This window comes from Arvicola amphibius, chromosome 15, assembly GCF_903992535.2.
Source record: "Arvicola amphibius chromosome 15, mArvAmp1.2, whole genome shotgun sequence".
NCBI classification, from domain to species: Eukaryota; Metazoa; Chordata; class Mammalia; order Rodentia; family Cricetidae; genus Arvicola; species Arvicola amphibius.
The window spans coordinates 45,751,452-45,775,939 of record NC_052061.1 but is presented as its reverse complement, the minus strand read 5'-3'; the positions used below and the strand labels follow the sequence as shown (position 1 = coordinate 45,775,939).

At 50.9% G+C, this 24,488-nt stretch overlaps 1 protein-coding gene across 1 annotated transcript in view; it reads left to right on the top strand.

Moving 5' to 3' along the window:
* Cotl1 (coactosin like F-actin binding protein 1) overlaps nucleotides 1–24,488 on the top strand; it is a 36,283-nt gene that overhangs the window by 2,671 nt on the left and 9,124 nt on the right. Inside the window, exon 3 of the mRNA XM_038313250.2 lies at nucleotides 18,157–18,314. Coding sequence (XP_038169178.1) covers nucleotides 18,157–18,314 — 158 coding nt within the window. The remainder of the gene's footprint in view (nucleotides 1–18,156; nucleotides 18,315–24,488) is intronic.

Genomic DNA, 24,488 nt, shown 5'->3' with positions numbered 1-24,488 from the left:
AGTTGCTGCTAGACCCTGTGTTCATTGCTTTTGTAAATAATTCACTGAACACATCACCGGCGGAAAGTGCAACTCAGCGCTGCTGTGGAGTCCCTGCGCAGGCTTCTGGCTCCGGAGCAGGATCTCTGCTGTTCTGACTGCAGTAAATGCCTCTACAGCGGGGCAAGTGCAGGCTCAACTTTCCCCAGAGTTGGTGCACCGTCAGCAGGATTGGCTCATAGTCTCTGGGGCTGGGTGCTCCGTGCCCACTTCCCTCCTCACCCAGAAGCCCATCCCCAGCCTTCCTGCCTCTCTCACTATTTTCTCCTCCAGGCTGGAGAAGGTGACAGAGGAAGGCCAAGCATCCTGCTGATGGATTCCTAACTGAGGCTCCCGGCTGTTGGACATCCGGCCTGGATGCTGCTTGGGGGACACTTCCTTCCTCTGGTGGGCTGTGGCTTTCTGCTCAGGTCTCCCTGTGCTCACCCTCTACGGGGATGGGATGGCAAGCGTCTGGCGGGTGAGCTAAAAATGCTCTGCAGGCTGCTTGTTGGTCCTTGTGAATGGGCTGTGGGATCGGAGGCTGGTCTGCAGCAGCTGCAGTCTGTTTCTCCTCCCAGCCATCTGGTGGACACTGTACAGATGGTTCTGCTTGCCACGTTTGCTCTCTGTCCCTCCCCTGCTGAGTCCTCCTGAGCCAGGGACCTCACCCTCTGCATTCCTGCTTGTTTTCTTACCTTCTACCGTACCTGACCTGTGTGTCAGCCATGCTTCCGGTGGGTTGACTCCTTCCTTCCAAGGACTGCAGATCAAGAAGACCCAGAGAGGTTAAGTGACTTACCTGCCATCACACAGCTAGGAAGAGCAAGAGCTGGGACTGGACTCTGAATCCCATTTCTCTTGGCCTTAAAGAAGTGGTTTCAGGTCCTGTTCCTTGTATGTGGAATGGTTTGCAGATTAGAAGATCATATTTACTTAAATGTGACGTAGGGGGAGCCTTAAGTCCCCATCAGCTGTCCTGGCAGGCCCCAGAAGAAAGGCTTTTTTTCTTGTTTCCAAGCACCTCAGAGGTGCGCAGAGTACAATCCTGCCTTTTTATGAAATTGTTCTTAATAACTACATAATAATAACAGAACAACTATATAAATATTAGTTAGCAAAGTTACTTTCACCCCTGTAGCTTCCGTCCTGAGACTTTCAGTGGGTGCCTAGACAAATACACAGTGGGTTCACCCATATCTTGCTTGTAATGGTCTCCTGTCGCACTAACCTTAGCCTGGGTCTGTTTGCAGAAGCTGCTCCGTCCATGGGGAGAAGTGGTTGCCATGGTGCTGAGGGGTTCAGGCTGTTCTGGATTCAGATTCATGTTCCTGAAGCAGGCAAGCTGCCCATCTGGTGACCCTTCTGCCACAGTGGAATCAGTGGGAGTGTATACTTAGGGTGTAATAAGTTCTTCAAATGCCAGTGAATAGAATTGGTGTTTTGTTCTGGGACAGAGGTAATGCAGAAGCAGGGTACCGGCTGAGAGTGACAGAAAGGGGAGGACGAGAAGATGGGGAAGAGGTTGAATTGTGCTAGGGGCTTCTAGGACCCCAGAGCCATGTGGAGTCAGGCAGCATTGCAGCTCTGCTCACAGAGGTGGAGCGACCACTTGCCAACCAGAGAGGATGTGCTACCCATATGACAACTGTAGAAGGGGGCTCATAGGTCTGGCATGGGTGACAGAGCAGAGACTCCAGCTGTCTGGAGTCACATTTCGGTTTTGTACTGTACAGACAGCTCAAGAGTCTTTGTGTGTATGCACACATATGTGTGAGTACATGTGAATGTGTGTGTGCCCAGTCCAGAGGTCAGTGTCGATGTTTCCTTGATCACTCTCTATTTTAAGATTTGTGTATGTGTGTGCACTTCTGTGCATGCATTTGCTGTGGTGCACACGTGGGAGGCAGTGGACAGTTTGTGGGAGTCAGTTTTCTCCTTTTGCCACCTAGGTTCCAGGGATCAAACTCAGGGGGTCAGGCTTGAGAACAGGCTCTGTCATCTGCTGGGCCATTTTGCTAGTTTGCCTCCTTGTTTGTTGAGACTGGGATTTATACTGAACCTGGAGCTCACCTCTAGATAATCAGTGCACCCCAAGGCTACCACACCCAGCTTTTGTATGAGTGCTGGAAATCCAGGTTCTCATGCTTGTGTAGGAGACCCAGACCCTTTATCAACCAAGACCCCCACCCCCAACTGCACCACCCAAGATTCTTTTAGAATATTTAGAAACTCGGTGCAAAAACGAGGTGCAGACCGGTCAGGAATGTGTCCCCTTTTCTTGTTCTGTCCTCAGTCTTCATAGTCATTCATTCTGTGCTCCGGTGGCTACTCTGTAGTCTCCTTTGGGAAGCCAGGGAACATGTCACAACATAGAAATTCTTACGCCCAGCAGATGTTTCATGGTCTCCCAAGAGGACTGCCCACGTGACCAGGGGCCTAGTTTTTGTCTATATTCTTGAAATATTTCTCTATATGTATTTTCTGATCCAAAGTGGGACCAGCCTGTGGCTGTTGGACCACCCATCATCGCTGCAGGGGCTGAGCTACCTCCTCCATCTTTACTACCTTCTAGTTTTTTTTTTGTTTGTTTGTTTGTTTTGTTTGTTTGTTTGGTTGGTTTTTTTTTTTTTTTTTTGGTTTTTCGAGACAGGGTTTCTCTGCAGCTTTTTTTTTTTTTAGAGCCTGTCCTGGAACTAGCTCTTGTAGACCAGGCTGGCCTCGAACTCACAGAGATCCGCCTGCCTCTGCCTCCCGAGTGCTGGGATTAAAGGCGTGCGCCACCACCGCCCGGCTTTACCTTCTAGTTTTTGTTTCTGTTTTCTTTTTTAACCTCTTTTTCCTGTGGCCCCTTTAAAACGGCTACATAATATTCTCTCTGTCAATTGCAACATTGTCTAACCAGTCCTCCTGATAGACCCAAAGGCTTCGCAGCAAGCCGGTTTTCTTTTGGAAAGAACCCAGGCTTCTGGGAACGAGTCCAGCGTTCTGGTGTAGGTTTTAGAGCTTTCAGGGAACGGCACAGCTGAAGGAACCATTCTTCCTCTAGCTGAAGCCTGGCTGTGCTGTGTGACCTTGGGCGAAGCCTGGCTGTGCTGTGTGACCTTGGGCAGGGTCTCCCTGAGTCTCTGTTTCTGCATCTATGAGATGAGGGTAACTGTGGCTGGTTAAGTGACCGGATACAGAAGCGCTGCCTGCAGAAGGTAGATGCTCAGTACGTTTAAAGCTCCAACCTAGCAGCCTTGGGAGGTGCCTGGCCCAGGCAGGTTGAAGGAAACTGGACCTATAGGGTGGTGCCTGGAGAAGGGAGAGTGTCAACAATGAAGCTTGGTTGGCAGAGGTGCTGGGTTAATGCCAGGACAGGTGAGACTCCCATGGTCCTCTGGTCAGCCCCCAGCAGAATAACCTGAAGCCTCTTTGAGGACACTGTCCTGCATCCTGTCCTTTTGCTGGGAGGGTTGGAGGGAAAAATAGCTCTCAGATGACACATGACCTAGACTTGGCCAATCAGAGCAAGCCGTCCCCAGCACACTGATTAGCTCAAGACTGGGGTCTCACATGATTCCTCCAGCTGATCAGGCCTGCTACTGGGACTGGGACTTTGGACAGGGCTCTTGGGAAAGAGTCCTTTAATCTTTCTCTGGGATTAAACCTAGAGAGAATAATGAAGGCTTGGAGCTCACAGGACCCGTTTGCCTCAGACAGAGAACCCGTGGACAGACAGCTCAGGCAAAGGTCAGGGTTGGAGACAAATTGGCATTGCTTACACCCTTGATCCAGCCATGCTTGAAGCTATTTCTACAGACTGTTCACTTCCCTGAGCCATTTGAATTCTTTTTCTTTCCTTTTAAGATAGGATCTTAAAACTGTAGCCAAGATTGGCCTCAAATTCATTGTATATCTTAGGCTGGCCTTGTAGTCTTAAAATAATCCCCCTTAGTACCATGATTAAGATATAAGCCACCGGGAGGGGGAGGGAAATAGGAGGTGGGGAGGAGGTGGAAACTTTTAATAATAAAAATAAATTTAAAAAATATAAGCCACCACTCTGGTTGATATTTACCTTCAAGGCTGGCGAGTAGCTTGGATACTGTTCAGTTCGGTCTCTGCTGATATCCCCCCTACATTCTGCAGCTGAGTACATGGGCTTTGTGTCAGCCTTTTGGCTCTATGGCTTGGTGAAGTTTGTTTTTGCCTTTGGGTTTGTGGCCATGTTTGCAGGTATAGGCTGGCAGCTCTCTGTCTTCGTCATGAGTAGTTGACGCCCCCTCTCTTGAGAGCAGCTCCTTTAATCTCCACGTTCAGGAGCTGGTACAGCCTGGGCAGCCTTCCTTCTGGTTTCCTGGGTACTAGAAACACCACCTCCCAGCCTCCCCTTCGCAGCTGTATTTTCTTGCTTGCTTTTTTTTAAAAAAAGACTTTCTCACTGTGGAGTCCTGGATGACCTGGAACTTGTTATGTAGACCAGGCTAGCCCAAAGTCATAGCAATCCACCTGCTTTTGTTTTCTGGGATTAAAGGCACAAACTGCCACCATGCCCAGCCTCTTTGTCTCCCCACCCCCAATTTGTCTCCCCACCCCCAATTTACTTACCTCTTCTGGTCTCACCAGAGACCTCTGTCTTCAGAAAAAAAGCCCTGCTCCCTCTCTCCGCCCTGCCCCCTCCCTCCACTCTGTCCCCCTCCTTCTGCCCTGTCCCCTCCCTCCATTCTGTCCCCCCTCCTTCTGCCCTGCCCCCTCCCTCCACTCTGCCCCCTTCCCTCTGTCCTGTCCACTCTTTCCACCCTGCCCCCTCCCTCTGCCCAGCTGGTTGGGGCATCTTCACTACCCTTTCTTCCTTCTGTCCCTTCTCCTTCCTGCCTGTTAGTCTGAAAGCCCTCAGGGCTCCGCCCATCATGGTGGCCTTGTCTCACTTTAACTGAATAAGGCCTTTGAACTGACTTGAGCCCTGCCCTTGACCCCATGACCTGCTCCTCTGAACTTTCTGAGTTCACTTTGGTGCCACTCCCCCCCCCCACCCCCCCGCACTTTTGTGGCTTTTGTCCGGAAGGCCCTTGTGCTGAGAATGACCTGCAAGGCCCTTTGGGACGGGCTAGCTAGCTATCACACACGCCGCTGGCTGGCTTCACTGGTACCTAGATCCTGGCACCACACGTGGGGTCTTTTCCTAAATGTCTCCTATTTAAAAGGGACTTGAAACAACCTGTAGGCATTTTGCTGCGAAGAGCCTGCCCATTTCCTTTACCGTGTATGGTGGCCAGCGGAAGGTTGGCATGTTGAAGCAGTGCCCCCTGCAGCCCCACCCCTCTCTTCCTCAGACCTTGTGGGCAGTCTTCCTGCCTCCCCTGTCGTCCTCCTTTCTGCTTTCCAGGAGAGCTCCTATACATTAGTTAAGGCCCAGGGTAAATGTCACCCTTGTCTTAATGATGCTGGCCACATATATAGATAGCATACACTCTTTTTTGTGTGTGTGTGTGTTTGTGTGTGTGAATGAGAAAGAGAGAGAGAGAGATCCCATAGCAAGGTCCTGATGAGACTTCATGTTTTGGTGATGTTCATCTTAGTGATGTTCATGGTAGCCAGGGCCTGAACTCCCCGCCTCAACCTCCCCATGAGTGTGTTGTTCTCTTGAGTGGCCTGAGTCATGGCTTCTCCTGTAACTGCTGACTCTCCAGCCTTCCGTTTCCACTTCAAGAAGGAAGCCCATGCTGCCTGACCTCCAATCTCTATTCCACGTGAGCTGTGTGACCTTGGCAAGTCATCTAGCTTCCCTGTGCCCAGTGTGTCCCTCAGAAGAGCTAGCCTCAGCTCAGGCTGGTCTAAACCTGTAGCCTCAGCCACTTTCTGTCCAGCCAGCCTGCTCAGTTTTCTCCTGGGCAGTTTTAAATTAGCTGAGTGCAAGCCAGGAGTTTGGGGGAATAGATCACCAGGAAGCAGAAATGAGGGTGTGGGTTGGGTGAGGCAGAAGGGAGGAGAGGCAGTAAAGTCAGCTGGTGAAGGTGTAGGTACCCCAAATGGCACTTTGCAGGACCCTTGAGGAAGCTAGGAAGCTGCAGCACACTCCTACTGGTTTATGCCCCCACTTCATTGGCTGAGAGGTATCTTTAGACCTGAGGCTGCATCTTTGTGGAGTCAAGCAGTCAGTGATTTTGTCGACAGGCTGTAAGTAGAGTAGCCCAGTGTTCTGGAGACCAGCACTCCCTAGAGCAAGAAGCAGTACCGAAGGCCACGCCCACACACACTTTCCTATCCCTGCTGGGATCTGAGCCTAGGGCAGGAGCCTGGCCTCTCTGATGTGTTGTGTTGGGAGCACACAGGGTGCATGGGCAGCACCACAGTCCCCTATTGCCTAGGTTGTCCCCAGCCATGTCTGAGGGCTGAGCCTGCACAGGAAGTCCCACTGTCCCTTTCTGAATTGATAGCGGAGTAACCAGTGCAGAGCAAATGGCCCCTGTCAGTGTCCCTGACCACATGACTGCTTTGGCCCAGTGCCAGGCATCTTCCTGCAATCTGTGTCCCAGAGTGCCTCTCCCACTTACTTTCAGAGTCGGCTGGCGGCCTCAGAGCGTCAATACCCAGAGGCCTGTTTCCGAGAGTGGGATTTTATATTGCCTTTTAATATTTATATCATCGCTGCGCTTCGGAATTAACTTGCAATAGATCTGGTGTGGGGGGGCAGTCCTGAGGGTTGAACCTAGGGGCTCGTGTGTGCGGGCAGAGAAGTGTTACCGCGGAGCTGCCGCCCCAGCCTGCTTCTTCCTCTTTTCATTCTGGAATAGAGTCTTGTCAAGTTACCCAGGACGGTTTTGAAGTTAGACTGCTCCTGTCTCAGCCTTCCTGGTAACTGAGTTGACAGGCCTGCCCTAGTGGGCCTGGCTTGTTTACTGTTTATTTCTATGGAAGCAGGGTCTGGGCAGCGCTGGGTGGCCTGGGACTCATGGTCTCACACCACTCCTAGGCTCTGATAGTGTTTCCAGCTTTGCTGGTCTCCCATCGATCCTCTTGCACTCACTGTTGTTTGATTTTTGTCTTCTATTATTTCTGCTTGTCCTTGCCAATAGTGAGCAAGTCGATAGTATTAGTAAGAACAGTGGCTAACGGTGCCCTTCCTAGGCCCTTGGCACTGTGCTTTTCTTCTTTCTCATGCCAGTTCCTGGTCCTGACCCTGCTACCTCCCTTTTCTCCATTTAGGACCTAGTGATAGCATTTAGCCAAGCCAGTACTCCAGGGTCATCCCTCCTCCAGTCCTCTACCAAGTTACATTGGTAGTGTCCCCTTTGCCATGTGAGGTCACCGCCACAGGTTCTGATGGATAAGAAATTTTAAAAAATAAAATCAAATAAAGTTTAAATTGTAAAGAAAGAGGGGAGCCCCCCCCCAAGATGGCAGAGGATAGTGATAAAGTGAGGCCATGATGGGGAGCGGTAGGGTCCAGCTGGAGCAGCCCAAGCCATAATGGGAAACTGGGATCCTCCAGCCTCATACCCTGTGGCTCTACTTGTCGTTGGTCCCCAGGGTGGGTTCTGCCTATCCAAAGACCTGTATCCCCTGGGACTGGCTCTGAGGCTTTAGGTGCATCCTCCAACACCTAGCCTGTCATGTAGCTCCGCAGTCTCTGTTGCACCCTGTGGTTGCCATGGTTACCATTGGTGTTCTAGTCTTCATTACCATCTCACTAGCTCTTTCCTTCCCTCCCATTTTTTTTAGCATAGTCTCTCCACGTGGCACAGGCTAGCCTTAGGGCCACAATCCTCCTGCCTCAGCCATTAGAATATCGTATGACAGGTGTTATTACGATATGCTGAGCTTGTCTGGCCCCTTTCAAAACTTGCGATGTGTCAAGTCCAAGAGCTTGTTTCTGTCACCCGAGTCCATCGAGGACAGTGTTACTGCCTGGAGACTGAGAGGGGACTTCTCCATATCCCCTTGGTCCTGTGTGATCTTGCTCAGTGATGGACGAAGGGGGCATGTCCCCCACCTCACAGCCTCACCCAGGCCAGCAGGTGTGAGTGGATGCTTCAACCTCTCCATGCCCTTTGGTGTCAGGCCAGTGTGCAAATGCTGGCAGCTGCTAGGTGGCCCCTGAGATCTCTCTGCATCTCCTGCTTGTTCCCTGGGGATGATAGAAGTCACACTGACAGTGCCCCGGGGGGATTGGCACCTCCCACAGCACTAAACAGTTGACACTAAGAACTAAAAGCTCTCGAGACCACAGAAGTGACTGTTCAAGGCTCTTCCTGAGACTGTGCCATGTGCCAGACACCAGCTGGGCCCTGGGACTAATAAGAACATGATGCAGCCTTCCAGGCTCTGGCTCTACTGGTAGAGTGCTTGCCTAGGGTACAGGAGACTGTGAGTTCAGTTCTCCTCGCTGCCCAAACCATATATAGTGGTGCCTGTCGTGATCTAGTCATTCAATCGCTTGAAAGAAGAATCAGTTCAAGATCATCTTGACTACACAGTTCCAAGACTAGCCTGGGCTACAGGAGACCTTCTCTGGACCAGTTTAGCTTTTAAGTACGACCCCCATCCATGAGGCCTTCCTTGATCACAGCTGCCAGGAAGAGCCAATTTCCTTCTTCCTTTGATGTTCCAGTAACAGCCAAGTAACAGCTGTCCGGGTGGTACTCTTAGTTTGATGCTTTTTTGAGAATAGCGATCGTGTCTTATTCGGTAGTCTCCGAATCACAGGTTGGATGCATGCTTGTCCAGTGACTGCTTAGCAAAGCCACGAATACAAATCAGTGCTTGCAGTGGCTGCTGGTGCTTCAGCAGTCACACTGGCCCTAGGGTGTCTGCTTAGGTGCTGCCCAGCACTTGATCTTCTTTTGAAGAGGAGGAAGAGGACTGCTGAGAGCAAACACCAGTGCTTTGTGCTGGGGAAAAGCCTGGGGCTGCCTGGGGCCATCTGCAGTTTGATCTCTGGGTCAGCTTGTTCCCTGGGGCCTTTGGGCTGCTGCTGTTCTCCCCTAGGCATGACTCCACTACTGAGCCATAACCAAGCCCTGTTTTTTATTTTTATTTTTATTTTTATTTTTATTTTTATTTTATTTTTTTGGAGACAGGGTTTCGCTGTAATTTTAGAGTCTGTCCTAGAACTAGCTCTTGTAGACGAGGCTGTCCTGGCCTCGAACTCACAGAGATCCTCCTGCCTCTGCCTCCCAACTGCTGGGATTAAAGGTGCATGCCACTACCACCACCTGGCTGCTTTCCAATTTTAAATAAATCCCATTAAATTGACCAGATGGGTCTTAAGCTTGCAATCCTTCTGCCTCAATCTCCTAAGAAGCTAGGGATATAGTAGAATAATTGCCAAGTATGCAGAAAGCCTTGGGTTTCACTCCCAACACAATATAAACTAGGTTTATGTCTTAATCCCGGCATTCAGGAGGTAGAGGCAGGAGGATCAGTTCAAGGTCATTCTGGCTACAAATGAGTTTGAGGTGATATGAGTCCCTGTCTTTAAAAATGCGTGCGCGCGCGCGCGTGTGCGCACGCTTGTGTGTTTGGGACCAGAGGGTGCTAGTGCATTTGTTTTGTCCTGAATAACCAGGATCTGCTGTGTGCTCATGAACAGAGAGGCCATGTGTTACCTAGCAGTTTCAGGTCAGCCCGTGGTTCGCACCTTTTGGCCGTATCCATCCGTCCGTCTGTCCATCCAACTATCGATCATTCATCCATCCACCCATTCACCCACCCATCCATCCATTCATTTCTTCATTCATTCGTTCATGTTCTGGTGCTAGGGATAGAGTATATGTATACTATGTGTGTGTGTGTGTATACACACACATATATATTATATGTAAAGTATATATACAATGTGTATCTATCCTACACTGTACTCACGGAGTATGGTGAGGGCTGAGGGGAGGAGAGGAGGTGTGCCTTCAGTAGTACAGTTTCTGTCATATGAATGTGGGCTATCCCAGCCTCCTTCCCCTGTGATGGAAAGAGATCCTCATCCTCTTCGGGGCTGTGCCCTCTGCATGGCCCTACAGGAGCCAGGATGCAATGCCTGTGTCCAGGGCCTGCCTCTGGGCTTTGGCAGGATGTCAAAGTTCTTTCCGCTTCCTCCCAGCTTCCTGGAGTTGGAGCCCTCTCCATCTCCCTGCAGTCTCCTCCCCTCCACCCTTCATCTCCCCCATTACCCCCCCACGACTGCTGCCTCCTCCCCTCCACCCTGCACCCTCACTCCCTCACCCCAGCCTCCTCCTCTTCAGCCTACATTCCCCTCACTTTCCTACACCAACTGCAGCTACCCCCCCCACGAGACTATACCCCTCCCATCCCGGATGCTGTCTCCTCCCTGCCAGTCTGCAGCCTTCTCTCCAGCCTGCAGGCTCCTCCCTTTGCGAAGATGACTGCTCAGCTCTTTAGTGTGGGGGTGGTTTCCCCTTTCTGTGCTTTGTTTGCACAACTTAGGCTGTGAGGAAGGTCAGCAGTCTAAGCTGATGGGGCTCTGGGCCTTATCCTTCTGCTTTCTCCTTTCTCCTTTTGTCTTGCTATGAAGTTCAGCCTCAGGGCAGAGATAGCAAAAACCATTCTCTTTTTCTCTCCTTTCTGTTGGCCCACGGTTCATTTATGGACTGCCTGTGCCTCCCTGGCACAGGGACACGAGAACTGGACAGATGGTTCTCATGTTTAAAAGATGCCAGGTTTGGTGGGTCACTTCTACAATGACAGCACTTGGGAGGCTGAGGCAGGAGCATTGCTGCAAGTTTGCAGCTGGTTTGGGCTATGTAATGAGTTCCAGGGAAGCCCTGGCTGAAGAGAGAGGCTCTCGATCAAAGAATAAGGGCGTTTTTCAGAGCCCCTCCCGTGTGTAGCTTTATTTTCATTCATTCATGTTTCTGTTTGTTCTACACATACTGTGTGTCATACGCGATGAGGGGAGTCACTGAAAACTCGTTGAGTGTTAGGGAGTGGTTTAGAGTGGTATATGGCAGCTCCTTGGTCCCGAAGCTTTAGGCCAGAATTTGGGGAATAGCAGGAGACTTTTGCAAGAAGGCAGGGCCTTGGTCAGTGTGGGAGGACTCTGGTGAGAGGTGGAGAGAGAGGGGATGAGTCAACCTAAGAGTCCACTGAGACTTTGAATTTGGTGAGAGGGGAGATCAGTATGCACGGTCAGTGGTCAGCGTGCTGGGGATGCTATGTTCTCTAGGGGGCATCATTGAAGCAACCTGTCTTTGTAAATTGCAGAAATACTGACTTCCCCTCTGTGATCCATTTTCCCATCCCCCTTTATGGTCACTCCATCCTTTGTTGTCACCCTGTTCCTCCCCCATCCTTATTACTGTCCCTGCCCAGCATCCCCTGCCTGAACCCCAGCTGGCTCTCTTCTTCCTTACTCCTGCTAGGGACTCCATCCTTGCTTGCCTCATTGCCTGAATCCTCCCCTCTTCCTAGACTAGAAGGGAGCCTGAAAGGGCAGGCACAGGTGGGAAGAAGGTAGATATGGGGAGGGGGCACAGGTGGGGAGAGGGCACATTTGGTGATAAGACAGGAGAATGGTGGTGGAGGCTATCATGAAGAGAAGGGGACATGAGAAGAAAGCAGGCAGAGGCAGCAGTGCCCTGACGGAGCACCACTCAGACAGTGCCCAGGATCAGACCGTGATTGCCCTGGGTCAGCCAGTACCTTGCGTCAGACAGTGCCCTGGGTCAGGCAGTGCCCTGGGTCAGATAGATAGTGCACTGAACATGTCCCCTTGCTCCCTACTATTGTTCAGGCTGCTCAGTAGATGAGCCTGGAGCCTTGCAAGCAGGAGCCTGAATTGACTGTTTTACCTGTTCCCACAGTTTTCCTAGAGTTCAGCCTATGAGGAGATGCAGGCCAAGGTTTTCTGGGTAGGGTCTAGTTAACCCTGTGGCTTTCCTGAGGAAAGCTCTCTGGAAATGAGGAGGGTATAACAGTGCCTGAATTGGAGATGGAGTGTTCTGTGTAATCACCCTGGGCCTGGCATACCTGGGGAGGGTACAGAACTTGTGCCAACCCTCCAGCACTGGCCTGGTCTCATCTTGCTCTCAGCGATGTCCCTCGTGAAATGGGATTAAAGTGGATTTGTAATGCATGCCCTGGTCATCAGGACAAAGGCTTCTTGACACAGTAGGTGAGCAGTGAGGTATTCTGAAGCGAGTCTGGATTCCTTATGACACTGGTCAGTGGCCCCTTTTCCTGCTGTGGCTTTTAAGGGCAGGTGTGTCTCAGGGACAGTCCTGTCACCTTTGATGGTTATGTCTCTGATCCTGCAGAGGATCATGTGGAAAAGGGGGACTAGGCCCTGCAGAAGACTTGGCCTGATCACTTCCTTAAAATGAGGGGGATGTAGGGCAGGAGGAGGGGTGGGGCTGAGCTCTGAGTACTTCTGCTTTTCTACCCTGGCGCGCTCTCGGCCCATCTCTTGTGCCCACCAGCTGCAGTGTGCCATCCCTATACTGGAGCCCTCCATACCCACCTTGCCTTATTCTTTCCATAGTGGCTCTCAAGCTTTGGCCCATTAGAGTCACCCCAGGGGCTTGTTCAAGCTCTACTCCCGAGCCGTCCCCCAGAGTTCCCAGTTCGTCCGCGCGCGCGCGCGCGCGCGCGCGCGCACGCACACACACACACACACACACACACACACACACACATCCTTTGGGTTTCTGTGTGTCGAAAGGCTGGGACTGTGCCGCGATCGAGAACCATGGTTCTGGACTACAGCAGGGAAGCAAGTTCTAGTTCCTCACCACCCAAGTCTCACCGGGCACAGAGCATCACCGAGGGGATGCCAGCAGGCCCAGGCGCCAGCCTCCTGGCTAGTTTGCCATCTTATCATGTGTGTGTCCACACGTGTGCACACATGGAGGCGTTCCCCCTGCTTCTCAGTCGCCTGCTGTCCGTGCTTCTGTTTGAGAAGTGGGTAGCTTTTGGGCGTGTGCTCTCACAGCTTCTGAGCCCTCATGTTTGGAGAAAGGAGTGGACGTGGACTTCCCCAAAGGGCCGCCTGTTCTCCCGAGCTGTCAGAGTGACAGGGACAGTCCAGGGCTTTGAAGAAGTGGTAAAAGTGCTACTGGGACCCACAGGCCTTCCGTCCATCCTCAGCTGACATCCTGTCTGGCCAGGTCTCTAGTGTCCAGCACTTGTAAGTGCAGTGTCACTTGGATTTCCGAAAATGTGCCTGTCAGCAGTCTTCCCGAGCAAACTGTGGCTAGGCAAGCACTCAGCCAGTCATTCCATATGCGGCTCTCTCCCTTCCCTGTGGTTGTTTTAACTGAAGTCAGTATGGGGTTCTGGAAGGTTCCCAGTGCCTTTGAGGGGTGGGTGTGACTGACTTTCTGTGCATAGGCTAGCCCTTAGGACACACTGGGTGTTTGCTAGGGAATTTCAAAGAAAATCAAGGAGCAGGCAGGATGGCTCAGTGGATGATTACCACACAGATTCTGTCAACCTAAGTTCAATCCCCAGAACTCAGAACTACATAAAGGTGGAAAGAGAGTGAATTGACTCCTTAGATTTATCCTCTGACCTCTATATACATACTCCACATCACTTACATACACTCATAATAAGGAATACAATTAAATAAAAATTTTAAAAGAGCCAAATGGTGGTGGCGCACGCCTTTAATCCCAGCACTCGGGAGGTAGAGGCAGGTGGATCTCCATGAGTTCAAGACCAGCTTTGTCTACAGAGTGAGTGCCAGGACAGGCTCCAAAGCTATACAGAGAAACCCTGTCTCAAAGACAAAAAAGAAAAAAAAAAAAAAAAAAGCACTGTGGTGGCTGGGGTGGCTGGAGTATCTGAAATGGATGAGAGACAGACTTGAGAGGGTCACCTTGCGAAGTCCCTTGTGGTGCCGGAAATCTGACCCACACTCGGAGGGTGACAGGAGGAGAGGCAGGCAGGGAGAGCTGATGCCTCGGGAAGGCTCTGCACTTGGCTGAATGGAGAGTGAGGTCAGGGGCTCCGGCCACTGCCCCACACAGAGCCTTTGGCAGCGACCCACAGTCGCTGCGCCCGAGAGTCCATGCTGGCACTGTAGAACTGGGAAGCCGTTGCTGTGGAAACAGACACTGGTGGTCTTTTGTGTGAAGGCTGGTAGGGAGGTGACTGGGATGGGTGCCTGCCTCCCCTATAGGCCATGGGTGAAACTCAGTCAAACTTCTCAGTGCTGGTTACTGGGACACAGTGCCTACAACACTGCCCATGCTTCCACCCGTCCTGTGCTGGGAAATGCACTCGGGTACTCATGTCCCCTTTGCGTCAGCCACAAGGCCTGTGTCCCTGTAACCTAGCAGCCTTCGTCTTCAAGAGTTCAAAGTTAACCCCAGGCCACACAGCAGCACCCTGGCAGCCCTGCACCGGGACAGTAGCTTCAGATGGAAGCTTGTGTCTGGTGGACCACCTCGGTCTATAGTGCGAATGTCCCCTCTTCCCAGACGATGGGCAGAGTGTGGAGCTGCCATTTTGGAAGCAGCTCTGATGTCCATCAGATGATGGGTAGATAATACCATGGAATGTTCTGGGTCCGGAGGGAGTCATAGAAGTAAAGGTTGTTTCGGAGCTAGCTCGCTCAGTGAAGTGCTTGAGGCCCTGTGTTCCATTCCCAGAGCCCGCATCAAGCCAGCATGGTGCCATGCGCTTGTCGTCCCAGCACTGGGGAGGCAGAGACAGGCACATCCTTGGAGTTCACTGGCTGGCCAGCCTAGCACACTTGCTCAGTTTCAGGCCAGTGGGAGACCCTGTCTCAAAAGACAAAAGTAGACAGACAGACAGCACCTGAAGCACAGCGCCTGGGGTTGACCACCACACACACGCAGGTGCACAACACACAGGTGAACCCGGAGAACAGCGATTTATTTATGAGAGAACTTGGTCCCCACATGTGACACGATATCACCCGTGTGACTGTCTAGATCAGTGATCTCAGCAAATACAGAGACAGACAGGTTAAGTGCTTGCTGGGGCCTGTGTAAGCACGGGAGCAGTTGTTCCTGGGTTTGAGTTTCCTTTTTGGTTGATGAGAACGTTCTGAAGTTAGGCTACGGCGATGGGTGCACGGTTGTGTCCTTTAAAATGTGTGTGCGCATACTTGAGCGCACTGTTTCCCAAGTGACATTTTTATAAGTTTCCAACTGTCAGACATTTAGATTTTGAAGAAAAAATAAGAAAAATGTAGCATATCCCTACAATAGTGTCGTGCAAGTACAAACTGCGTGGACTGGCAAGATAGCTCAGTGGGTAAGGGCGGCCTGAGTTCAACCCCTGAAACCAACATGGTGACCGGAGAGAACAGACTTGGCAAAGTTGTCCTCTGACCTCTGTCCGTTGAACATTGCCTTCACGGATAGCCCCCCCTGCACCCCTGCAAGTGGACAGGTGGTTCTGTCCCCGGGGGACAGCTGAGTATGTGGCTGTGTTCTTTGTCACAGCTCTGGTCTTTAGTGGTGTTGGCCGGGGGTATTGTGTACACCCTGTAAATCATGACACACCCACACCACAGTGACTTACCCAGTCGTACACCTTTTCTTCCCTTCCCTTTTCTTTTTTGTCCCTGCCGCGCCCCGCGCCCCCATGTCTGCGTTCAGTGCGCTGGCACCCAGTTTGCGAGATTTGGGCAAGGGGCAGGAGGTTAAAATACACAAACACACATAGAGAGACAGCGACACGGGTCATCCTTGAATTCCCCAAGAATGCCCCCTTTATTGTGTTCAGGGACAGATTATAGAGATATAACCACGCCCCAGCCAAACCCACCAGAAACCACTCTCCTGCCATCAGGAACTCCTGAAGGTCTTGTGCTCAGAGCAGCTGTAGGCACTCAGATCAGGGGATTACAAGAAATTCAGGATCTGGGGTCTCACTGCTCCCAACATCTCCCCCATTTTATAAAACAGTGTCTGATTTTAAGTATTCGGGGCGGGGGCAGATGAGGGGTCAGTATCTCCAGGTAACATGTACTTCGGGCACTGCTGTGGCATCTGCCAGGCTAGGCACCGACTGGGCTGAGGCAATGTGCTTCCACCACAGCCACCTAGCAAAGCTCTGCTCCAGCTGCCTTCTAGCCCCAGCTGCATTTGTTATGGGTCCAAACTGGTGCATGGAGTGGAGCGGAACTCAGGGAAGCAGGCTTGCTGCTCTGCAGCCACTGAAGGGGCCCCACCTAGGGAATTTGGGCGTTGTCAGTCTGTCTGGCTACTTCCTGCTGAGTTGGGACGCTGCATTCTTGGGGGTATTTACAACAATTTACTGCCATTTTCCAGTAGCGCTCAGATGCAGGTCGTGGTAGTGCTGCGCTTCTGCGCCCTGAGGCCAGTGCTGGAATGGGCCTAGCGTTCTTGCCTCATTGGTTGGTCCTCTAGGCAGGTCCTGGGGTTTGCACGAGTCGCAGCCCCTCAGCGCCCATCGCCTGGAGCCGCTTGGCCCTGGAGCCGCCACTGCTCACACTCCACTGCAACATTTCAGGAGGTCTCCCAAACCACATGAATCTCGAATAAATCCTTAGGCTCTCATCGTCTGTGGAGACAAAAACAGAACCTCTTTTCCAAAGCATCAAATTCTTAAGCCCATATTTTAAAGTCAAGATACCTTTCTTAGCAGTTCCTAGAATCAAATGTCTTTTTCCAGTCCAGAACACAAAAACAACACAATCAACGTATCATACATCTGTACACATTTATCTTTTTAAGCTGTATACATTCTATCTTTTCCCAATATATACGTCCCCTCCGGCCGGGGACAACCTTGTTCATTTACCCCTCTTTCTCAGTTGGAGTTCCACTTGCTGTCAAACCGAGCGAAGGACGTCAGGATTAACACATATACCCCAATCCACCCTCACCTTCTGAGGGTGACCTCTCAGCATTCCCTAGTTCCCGATATCTCAGCTGGGACCTCCAATTTCTGCTCATTGCGCCCCCGTGTCTGCGTTCAGTGCACTGGCACCCAGTTCGCGAGATTCGGCCAAGGGGCAGGAGGTTAAAATACACAAACACACAGACAGACAGCGACAAGGGTCATCCTTGAATTTCCCAAGAATGCCCCCTTTATTGTGTTCAGGGGCAAATTATATAGAGATAGCCACGCCCCAGCCAAACCCACCAGAAACCACTCTGCCATCAGAACTCCTGAAGGTCTCATGCTCAGAGCAGCTGTAGGCACTCAGATCAGGGGATTACAAGAAATTCAGGATCTGGGGTCTCACTGCTCCCAACAGTCCCCCCCCCCCAGTTTTTTGAGATGGTTTCTGTCCCAGAACTCACTCTGTAGACAAGACTGGGCTCAAACTCACAGAGATCCACCTTCCTCTGCCTCCTGAGTGCTGGGGTTAAAGGCGTGCACCACCACTGCCTCTCATATGAAGTGTGGGGAGTGGACAGCGGAAGATGGAACTTGGTGAGGTTGTGCTTGGCGTGGGTTTTGTGAGAGACTGCAAAGTAACTATAGAACTCTAACATAGCTCAGTGGAGCAAATGCTCAAGGAGTTTCCTTGAAAACAAGCAAGCATGGCGTAAGCAGCCTAAGTCGCCTGACTTTCCAGCTGGAAGATGTCATGGATTTCACTGTCCTGTCATAGGCACCCTGGCTTGCATTGGCTTTTGTCTCTCTAGAGTGGCTTTCCCATTCCAGGTAGAACCTTAAAGATGATTTGGCAACTTTGGTTTTCTGAGACAGTACCTCCTGTAGGCCAAGCTGGCCTGGAATTCTGAGCCTCCTGCCTCCACCTCCCAAATGCTGGAGCTTCAGGCATGGAGGTTTAGGAGGTGCCAGGGGATTGAACCCAGAGCCTCGGGTGCACTAGGCGAGCCCTCTACCCACTGAGCCGCATTCCCAGCCTGAAGTGCTGTCTATCTCAAAATAACATTCGTGTTTTGAGTCTTGGCCCATGAAGATCATAGAGGGGACAGCCAGGGAGGCCTGAGCACAAATCCCAGCATTCCTCCAGCTCCGTATCTCACCAGCAATTGTCATCTAGGTTTTGCCTCTCCACTTCTCCTCTGTCAAGCAGGCATCGGAGAGGATGCTGCCGAGGTCTGTGGGCACACACTTGTTTCCACCTTCTTCTTACTGGGCACTCCTGTGGCCGTGGGCTCTCCCCAGGGAGACGGTGTCGGGGAGTCCTTACTGAGTACCGCGTTCTCTTTGCTTTGGCTACAGACGATGTCCGGCTGTTTGCCTTTGTGCGCTTCACCACCGGCGATGCCATGAGCAAGAGGTCCAAGTTCGCCCTCATCACGTGGATAGGCGAGGACGTGAGTGGGCTGCAGCGAGCCAAGACAGGGACCGACAAGACGCTGGTGAAGGAGGTGGTCCAGGTAATGTGGTCTGCTGCGTGTCTCCAAGGGTCACCTTCCAGTTGGGATGGGGGGTATGGGGTGGACTCTGCCACCTTGACCGCCACACCTAAAAACATAGCGGCTGGAATCCAAGTCTTCACAGCCAGCAGCCCACGGAGAAAGGGGGCTGACAAGATGACCAGAATGGAGAACACTGTCCCAGTATGGATGGACCCCAGCAGTGGCCATGGGGACCTAAGGAAGCGGATGGGATCCTTCCCAGGACAGCATCTGTCACGGGGACACTGCTCACACTTGCTCAGTGCGCGTTCACCTGATGATTGACAGTGGGGCGTGTTGTCACAGTTTGGTAACTAAAGCATGACAGTAGCAGTAGCACCATACATGGTGAGGTTGTTTGTAGGTTTGGGTAAGGAGCCACCCGAAGAAAGGGAAATCTGAATTTGTATTAGTGAAGCAAGATGAGCATGCAGGATTTCCCAAAACCTAGAGGCCTTCTTTCTTTTAGTTTATCCAAACTGCTATTTCAATGACCAGAGTAGATGTGGCCAGCCCTTCAATCCTTCAGGCTGACTGTTGCTCAGGGCCAAGTGACATGTGTGAATAAAAACAATGGAGCGGGGCAGTGGTGGCACACACCTTTAATCCCAGCACTTGGGAGGCAGAGGCAGGCAGATCTCTGAGTTCGAGGCCAGCCTGGTCTACAAAGTGAGTTCCAGGACAGCCAGAGTTGTTACACAGAGAAACCCTGTCTCAAAAAAAGAAAGAAAGAAAGGAAGGAAGGAAGGAAGGAAGGAAGGAAGGAAGGAAGGAAGGAAGGAAGGAAGGAAGGAAAGGAAGGAAGGAAGGAAGGAAGGAAGGAAGGAAGGAAGGAAGGAAGAGAAAGAAAGAAAGACAAACAATGGGATTGGAGAGATGGCTAGTGATTAAGAGCGTTGGCTGCATTTCCAGAGAGCCTGTGTTTGGTTCCTGGCACTCATGTGGGAGTTCACAAACCCTCTGACCCTGGAGCCCCAGGGGGTCTGACACCCTCTTCTGGCCTCCACGGGCACTGCATGTGTGTGATGCACAGACATACATGTAAGCAAAATATCCATACACGTAAAATGAAACAAAAACCAACTAAAGATGTGGTACTTTCCCTTGGCTTCCTTGGCTCCCTGAGTGACACACCGGCTGCCTTTAAAAAGTATTCTTTTGAGACAGGGTGTCTTAGGATTGCTATTGCTGTGATGAAATACCATGATGGGAAGAAGTTGAGAGGAAAAAGCTTTATTTATTTGGCTTACACTTCTGTGTCACTGTTATCACTGGAGGAAGTTAGGACAGGAACTCAGACAGGACAGGAACCTAGAAGCAGGAGCTGATGCAGAGGCCATGGAGGGGTGCTGCTTACCGACTTGCTCTTCATGGCTTGCTCAGCCTGCTTTCTTACAGAATCCAGGACCACCAGCCCAGGGATGGTGCCACCTACAATGGGCTGGGCATCCCCTATCAATGACCAATTAAGAAAATGTCCTACAGGTTTTTATACAGCTAGATTTTATGGAGACATAGTCTCAATTGAGGCTTCCTCCTCTGTGATGACTATAGCTTATGACAAGCTGTCATAAAACTAGTCAGCACATAGGCTCTCTCTGCTATATAGCTCTGGCTGTCCTGGAACTCACAGAGATTCCCCTGTCTCTGCCTCCTGAGTGCTGGAATCAGGTGGAACCTGACCATACCCAGCTTTTCCCTTTCCCTTTGAGTTCTAAGGACTAAAGTGAGGTCCTTATGTGAGCATCTTACTGCCTGAGCAGCTTGCAACCCCTGCTGGATGGCCTCTGTAGAACCCTAGGAGGGATTCCAGGGCTTATAAGCATGAGAGTCAGCTTTATTGCATTTAAAGTAGGTTTTTAATTAATTCTGTTGCATTTGTGTGTATGTGTGTGTGCCCCATGTGCAACACCAAGTGTATGTGCACAGCACTACAGAGTCCATTCTCTCCTTCTGTCTTTTGTTTACACGCACACGTGCAACACTGAGTGTGTGTGGACAGCACTACAGAGTGCATTCTCTCTGTCTTTCCTTGATCTCCAGAGATCAAATTCATCGGATTCACCTCAAGCACCTTTACTCACTAGGTTATCTGCTGGCCCCATTATTATCTCATTTTAATATAATTTTGTTGAGATAGGGCCTCATTCTGTAGCCCAGTCTGCCCTCAGACTTCTGCCTCTGGGTTTGAGTGTGACATTGAGCCACCACACATGACTAGACTGTTGTTCGTTTAGTTGTTTATTGCATGCTTGTTTTGTGGTGCTGAGGTTCCAGCCGGGGCCAAGCTGCAGTCCCTGCCCCGGGTTTCTGCAAGCCCTGAATGGTTACAGTGGCAAAGCAGAGCTGTAAGCAGGGGTGACTCGGGGACCTGGCTTCTCTCGTGGCACCTTCATGGTGGGAATACTGGTTTTCAGTCGTGGATTTGCAGGCTCTGAGAAGTTGAAGTTAAGTGGAATTGACTGGCTCTTCACAGGGGGAGGTGAGGGCACCAGGGAATCATGGCTGGATCCAGGCTCAGGGAACTTTCATTTCCTGTTTGTTCTCTTTCTCTCTGGATTTGGTCACCCTCTGCCCAGCAGAAGGAACAACCAGGCTTCGGTGACCCTTCAAGGTCTGGACCCCAGAAGAGAGAGGCCTGCTACCTCTGTGATAGTCAGGTCCCTTCAAAGAACCCTGATTGACATCTGGGGGTGGGACTGGGGCTTTATGGTTTGAGTTACCCTGAGGTCCCATCCAGTTCAGAGGCATGATGGTAATTGAGGTATGCTGGTGTCACTCAGATGAGGAGCTGGGGTTCCTGGCCAGATGGAGGTGCATGCCTGTAACCTCGGCACCCTAGTGTGGAGGCAGGAGGATTGGGGATTGAAGCTCGCTTGGAACTGGAAGTCAGAAAGGTCGCTGAAAGGTCCATGCCTGGGAAAACTAGACAAAAGTCCCCTTCTCCACCAGCCGCAGGGCAGCAGAGGCTGCAGGAAGCTGGGCTGAGTTGACTGCCCTGAGTTGGGGAATGTGCTGAGCAATGTGCTGAGCGGACAGACAGCTCCCTGGCTGAGATCACCCTGCCATGCTGTTGTCTGCCCATTGTTCTGGTGCCTCGGCAGGCTTGTGGGGACAATGTGGTGGCCAGCAGGGGAGACTTCCCGGTGCCAGGCCAGGCTGCCTGGCATCAGAGAGTGGATCAGGCCTGCCTCGCAAAATGCTCTCATGTGCTCTATTGTTTCTTTGTATTAATTTATTGAGTTTAAAAATATTCTATATGTGTGCGTGATGTGTGTGGTGTGTGTGTGCATGTGGAGGTCAGAAGGCAACGTCGTGGAGTCTCTTTCCTTTCACCATGTAGGTTTTGGGGACTGGGATCAAATTCAGATTGCAGGTTTTAGCAGCAAGCTCCTTTATTTGCCAAGCCATCTTACTTACCAAAGGGAAACCATTTTGAAGGCGGGGCATCATCTGAAACACAGTGGGGAGCCTGGGCTGGCTTTGCTCAAGGAGAAAGGTCCAGCACGTACACAAAGCTGCTTTAACCAAAAGGCTGTGCTGTGCCAGACTTGCAGCCCCTCACTAGACTCTAGACCTACTCCTAGCCCATGGTCAGCGTGCCTGGGTGTGGCACATGCCAGCTGCCTAGCAGCCGTGCCCAACGCAGGACCATGGAATTCCTGCTTGCCAGCTCCCTGAAGGTGGGAGGCCTCCCCATAGTGTTCCAAGGCCCAAGCTCCATGGGTGTGTGTTCTGAGGCTTTGCCTGCCCCCTTCCCGGTGCCTCTCCATTTTCTGTCTTCTGGTTGTCTCTACACAGTCCCTTTCAGAACAGGCCTGCACCACACACGGTTGTGCCTGTGTGGCCCCCTAGGCTCATTAGCCAGACCCTGCTCTGTGAGTGCCCACCCCAGACTGAGTCTAATGCCAGTCATGTGCCTTCTTTCTCTTGTGGACCTCAGCCAGCCTTGGCCAGAAGCTCCCGAGGATCATGTTTCTGGCCCCTCACCTCCCTGTATCCCTGTTTCCTCATCTGAGCAATGGGATGTCAGTCTAACACAGGGAAGCATCAAATTATAAGACACTGCCTATGGGGAGTGCTGGTCTAGAGGCACAGTTCCTTCCTTTTTGAGAGAGGGTCTCATGTTGCCGAGACTTGTCTTGATTTAACTATGCAGTTGAGGTGTCCTTGGGCCCCTGAAATTCCTGCCTCTACCTCCCTAAGTGGCGAGGTTATAGGTGTGTACCGCTGTACCCTGTTTATCCGGTGCCAAGATGGAACCCAGGGGTCTGCGCATGCGAGGCAAGCGTTCTACCAATTAAGCAAACCCTGTTTACTTATGTATTCATTTTCTGTTGAATTATGAACACATCTGGTATTTGCTGACAGTGAACATCTTTGAGGCTAAGTGTTGTCATTTTAAAACAATTCTGTTTACTGATTCTTTGGATGAAATTCCCAAGCATGCATGTGGCTGGGAACAAGAAATTGTATGCTTTCTCTTTTTCTCTTTGTGGTTCTGGAGACCCAGGGTCTCTCACGTGTTGGGTGAGTGTTTTGCTACATAGCCGGTTCCCCAGCCATGGGCAGTTTTGATTAGTCAGAAGATGAAGACCCAGCCTGGATTTGACCTCTACCCTGTTAGCTGACCAATAGGTAGGGACTGCTTGGGCTCTGGATGAAGAAGGGTTCTGAAGTTGAATGTTGACGAAGAAGGTGTCACGATTGATTTGTGGTGTCTGCCACAGACATGGTAGCAGAGAATGGAGTGTGTTTGCTACCCCTTTCTCTTCTCTGAACTAGATAGGGTCAGAGGTCAGACCAGATGAGGTCAGGGCTTTGGTGAACATCTGGGAGACAGAGGAGCGGGTCTAAGGTAGTTTTTCATATACTAAAAGAGATGGCTATGAAGGAGGATGTTTTCCTGTACCAGGCTTTTTCTTTCTTTCTTTTTTTCTCATTCTTTTTGGTTTGTCCAGACAGGGTTTCTCTGTGTAGCTTTGGAGCCTGTCCTGGAACTAGCTCTGTAGGCCAGGTTGACCTCAGACTCACAGAGATCCGCCTGCCTCTGCCTCCCAAGTGCTGGGATTAAAGGTGTGTGCCACCACCGCCTGGTTTCAGGCCTTTTCTTTTGGGCCACCAGCCAGCTCCCCAAATCATGACACAGAGACTTCTTACTAGTTTTCAATGCTCGGCCTAGCTTAACTCTTTTCTAACTCCTTTTTTAAAAAATTTATTTGTTTGTTTGTTTGTTTGTTTATTATGTATACAGCATTCTGCCTCCATGTATGCCTGCGCGCCAGAAGAGAGCGCCAGATCTCATTACAGATGGTTGTGAGCCACCATGTGGTTGCTGGGAATTGAACTCAGGACCTTTGGAAGAGCAGGCAGTGTTCTTAACCTCAGAGCCATCTCTCCAGCCCCCTCCTTTTTTTTTTTAAATTGATTTTATTGAGCTCTACATTTTTTCTCTTCTCCCCTCCCTGCCTCTCCCCTTCAACCCTCTCCCAAGGTCCCCATGCTCCCAATTTACTCAGGAGGTCTTGTCTTTTTCTACTTCCCATGTAGATTAGATCCATGTATGTCTCTGTTAGAGTCCTCATTGTTGTCTAGGTTCTCTGGGATTGTGGTTTGTAGGCTGGTTTTCTTTGCTTTATGTTTAAAAACCACTTATGAGTGAGTACAAATGATAATTGTCTTTCTGGGTCTGGGTTACCTCACTCAAAATGATGTTTCTAGCTCCATCATCCATTTGCCTGCAAATTTCAAGATGTCTGACTAACTCTTTTAACTTAGATTAACTGGTTTCTTTTTGTCTATTTTTTGCCTCGGGGCTTTTTACCTTTTCTTACTTTTCTGCTGTTTCCATGTCTGGCTGGCTGACAGCTGCCTACAGTGTGTTTGTCATTCTCTTCTTCTTCCTTCTTCTTGAGCCTAGAGTGCCTCCCTCATCCTTTCTCCTGCCTAGCTATTGGCCATTCAGCTTTTTATTTGACCAATCAGGTGCCTTAGGCAGGCAAGGTGAAACATATGCTGCATAGTTTTACATAATTCATAAACAAATGGAACACATCTCTACCCAGTTATAAGAGTATTCCACAACATTTTCCTGGTATGGGATCAACTGCTCTGAGTTGGTTTGGTTCACACCGGCGCACAGCAGGATCTGGG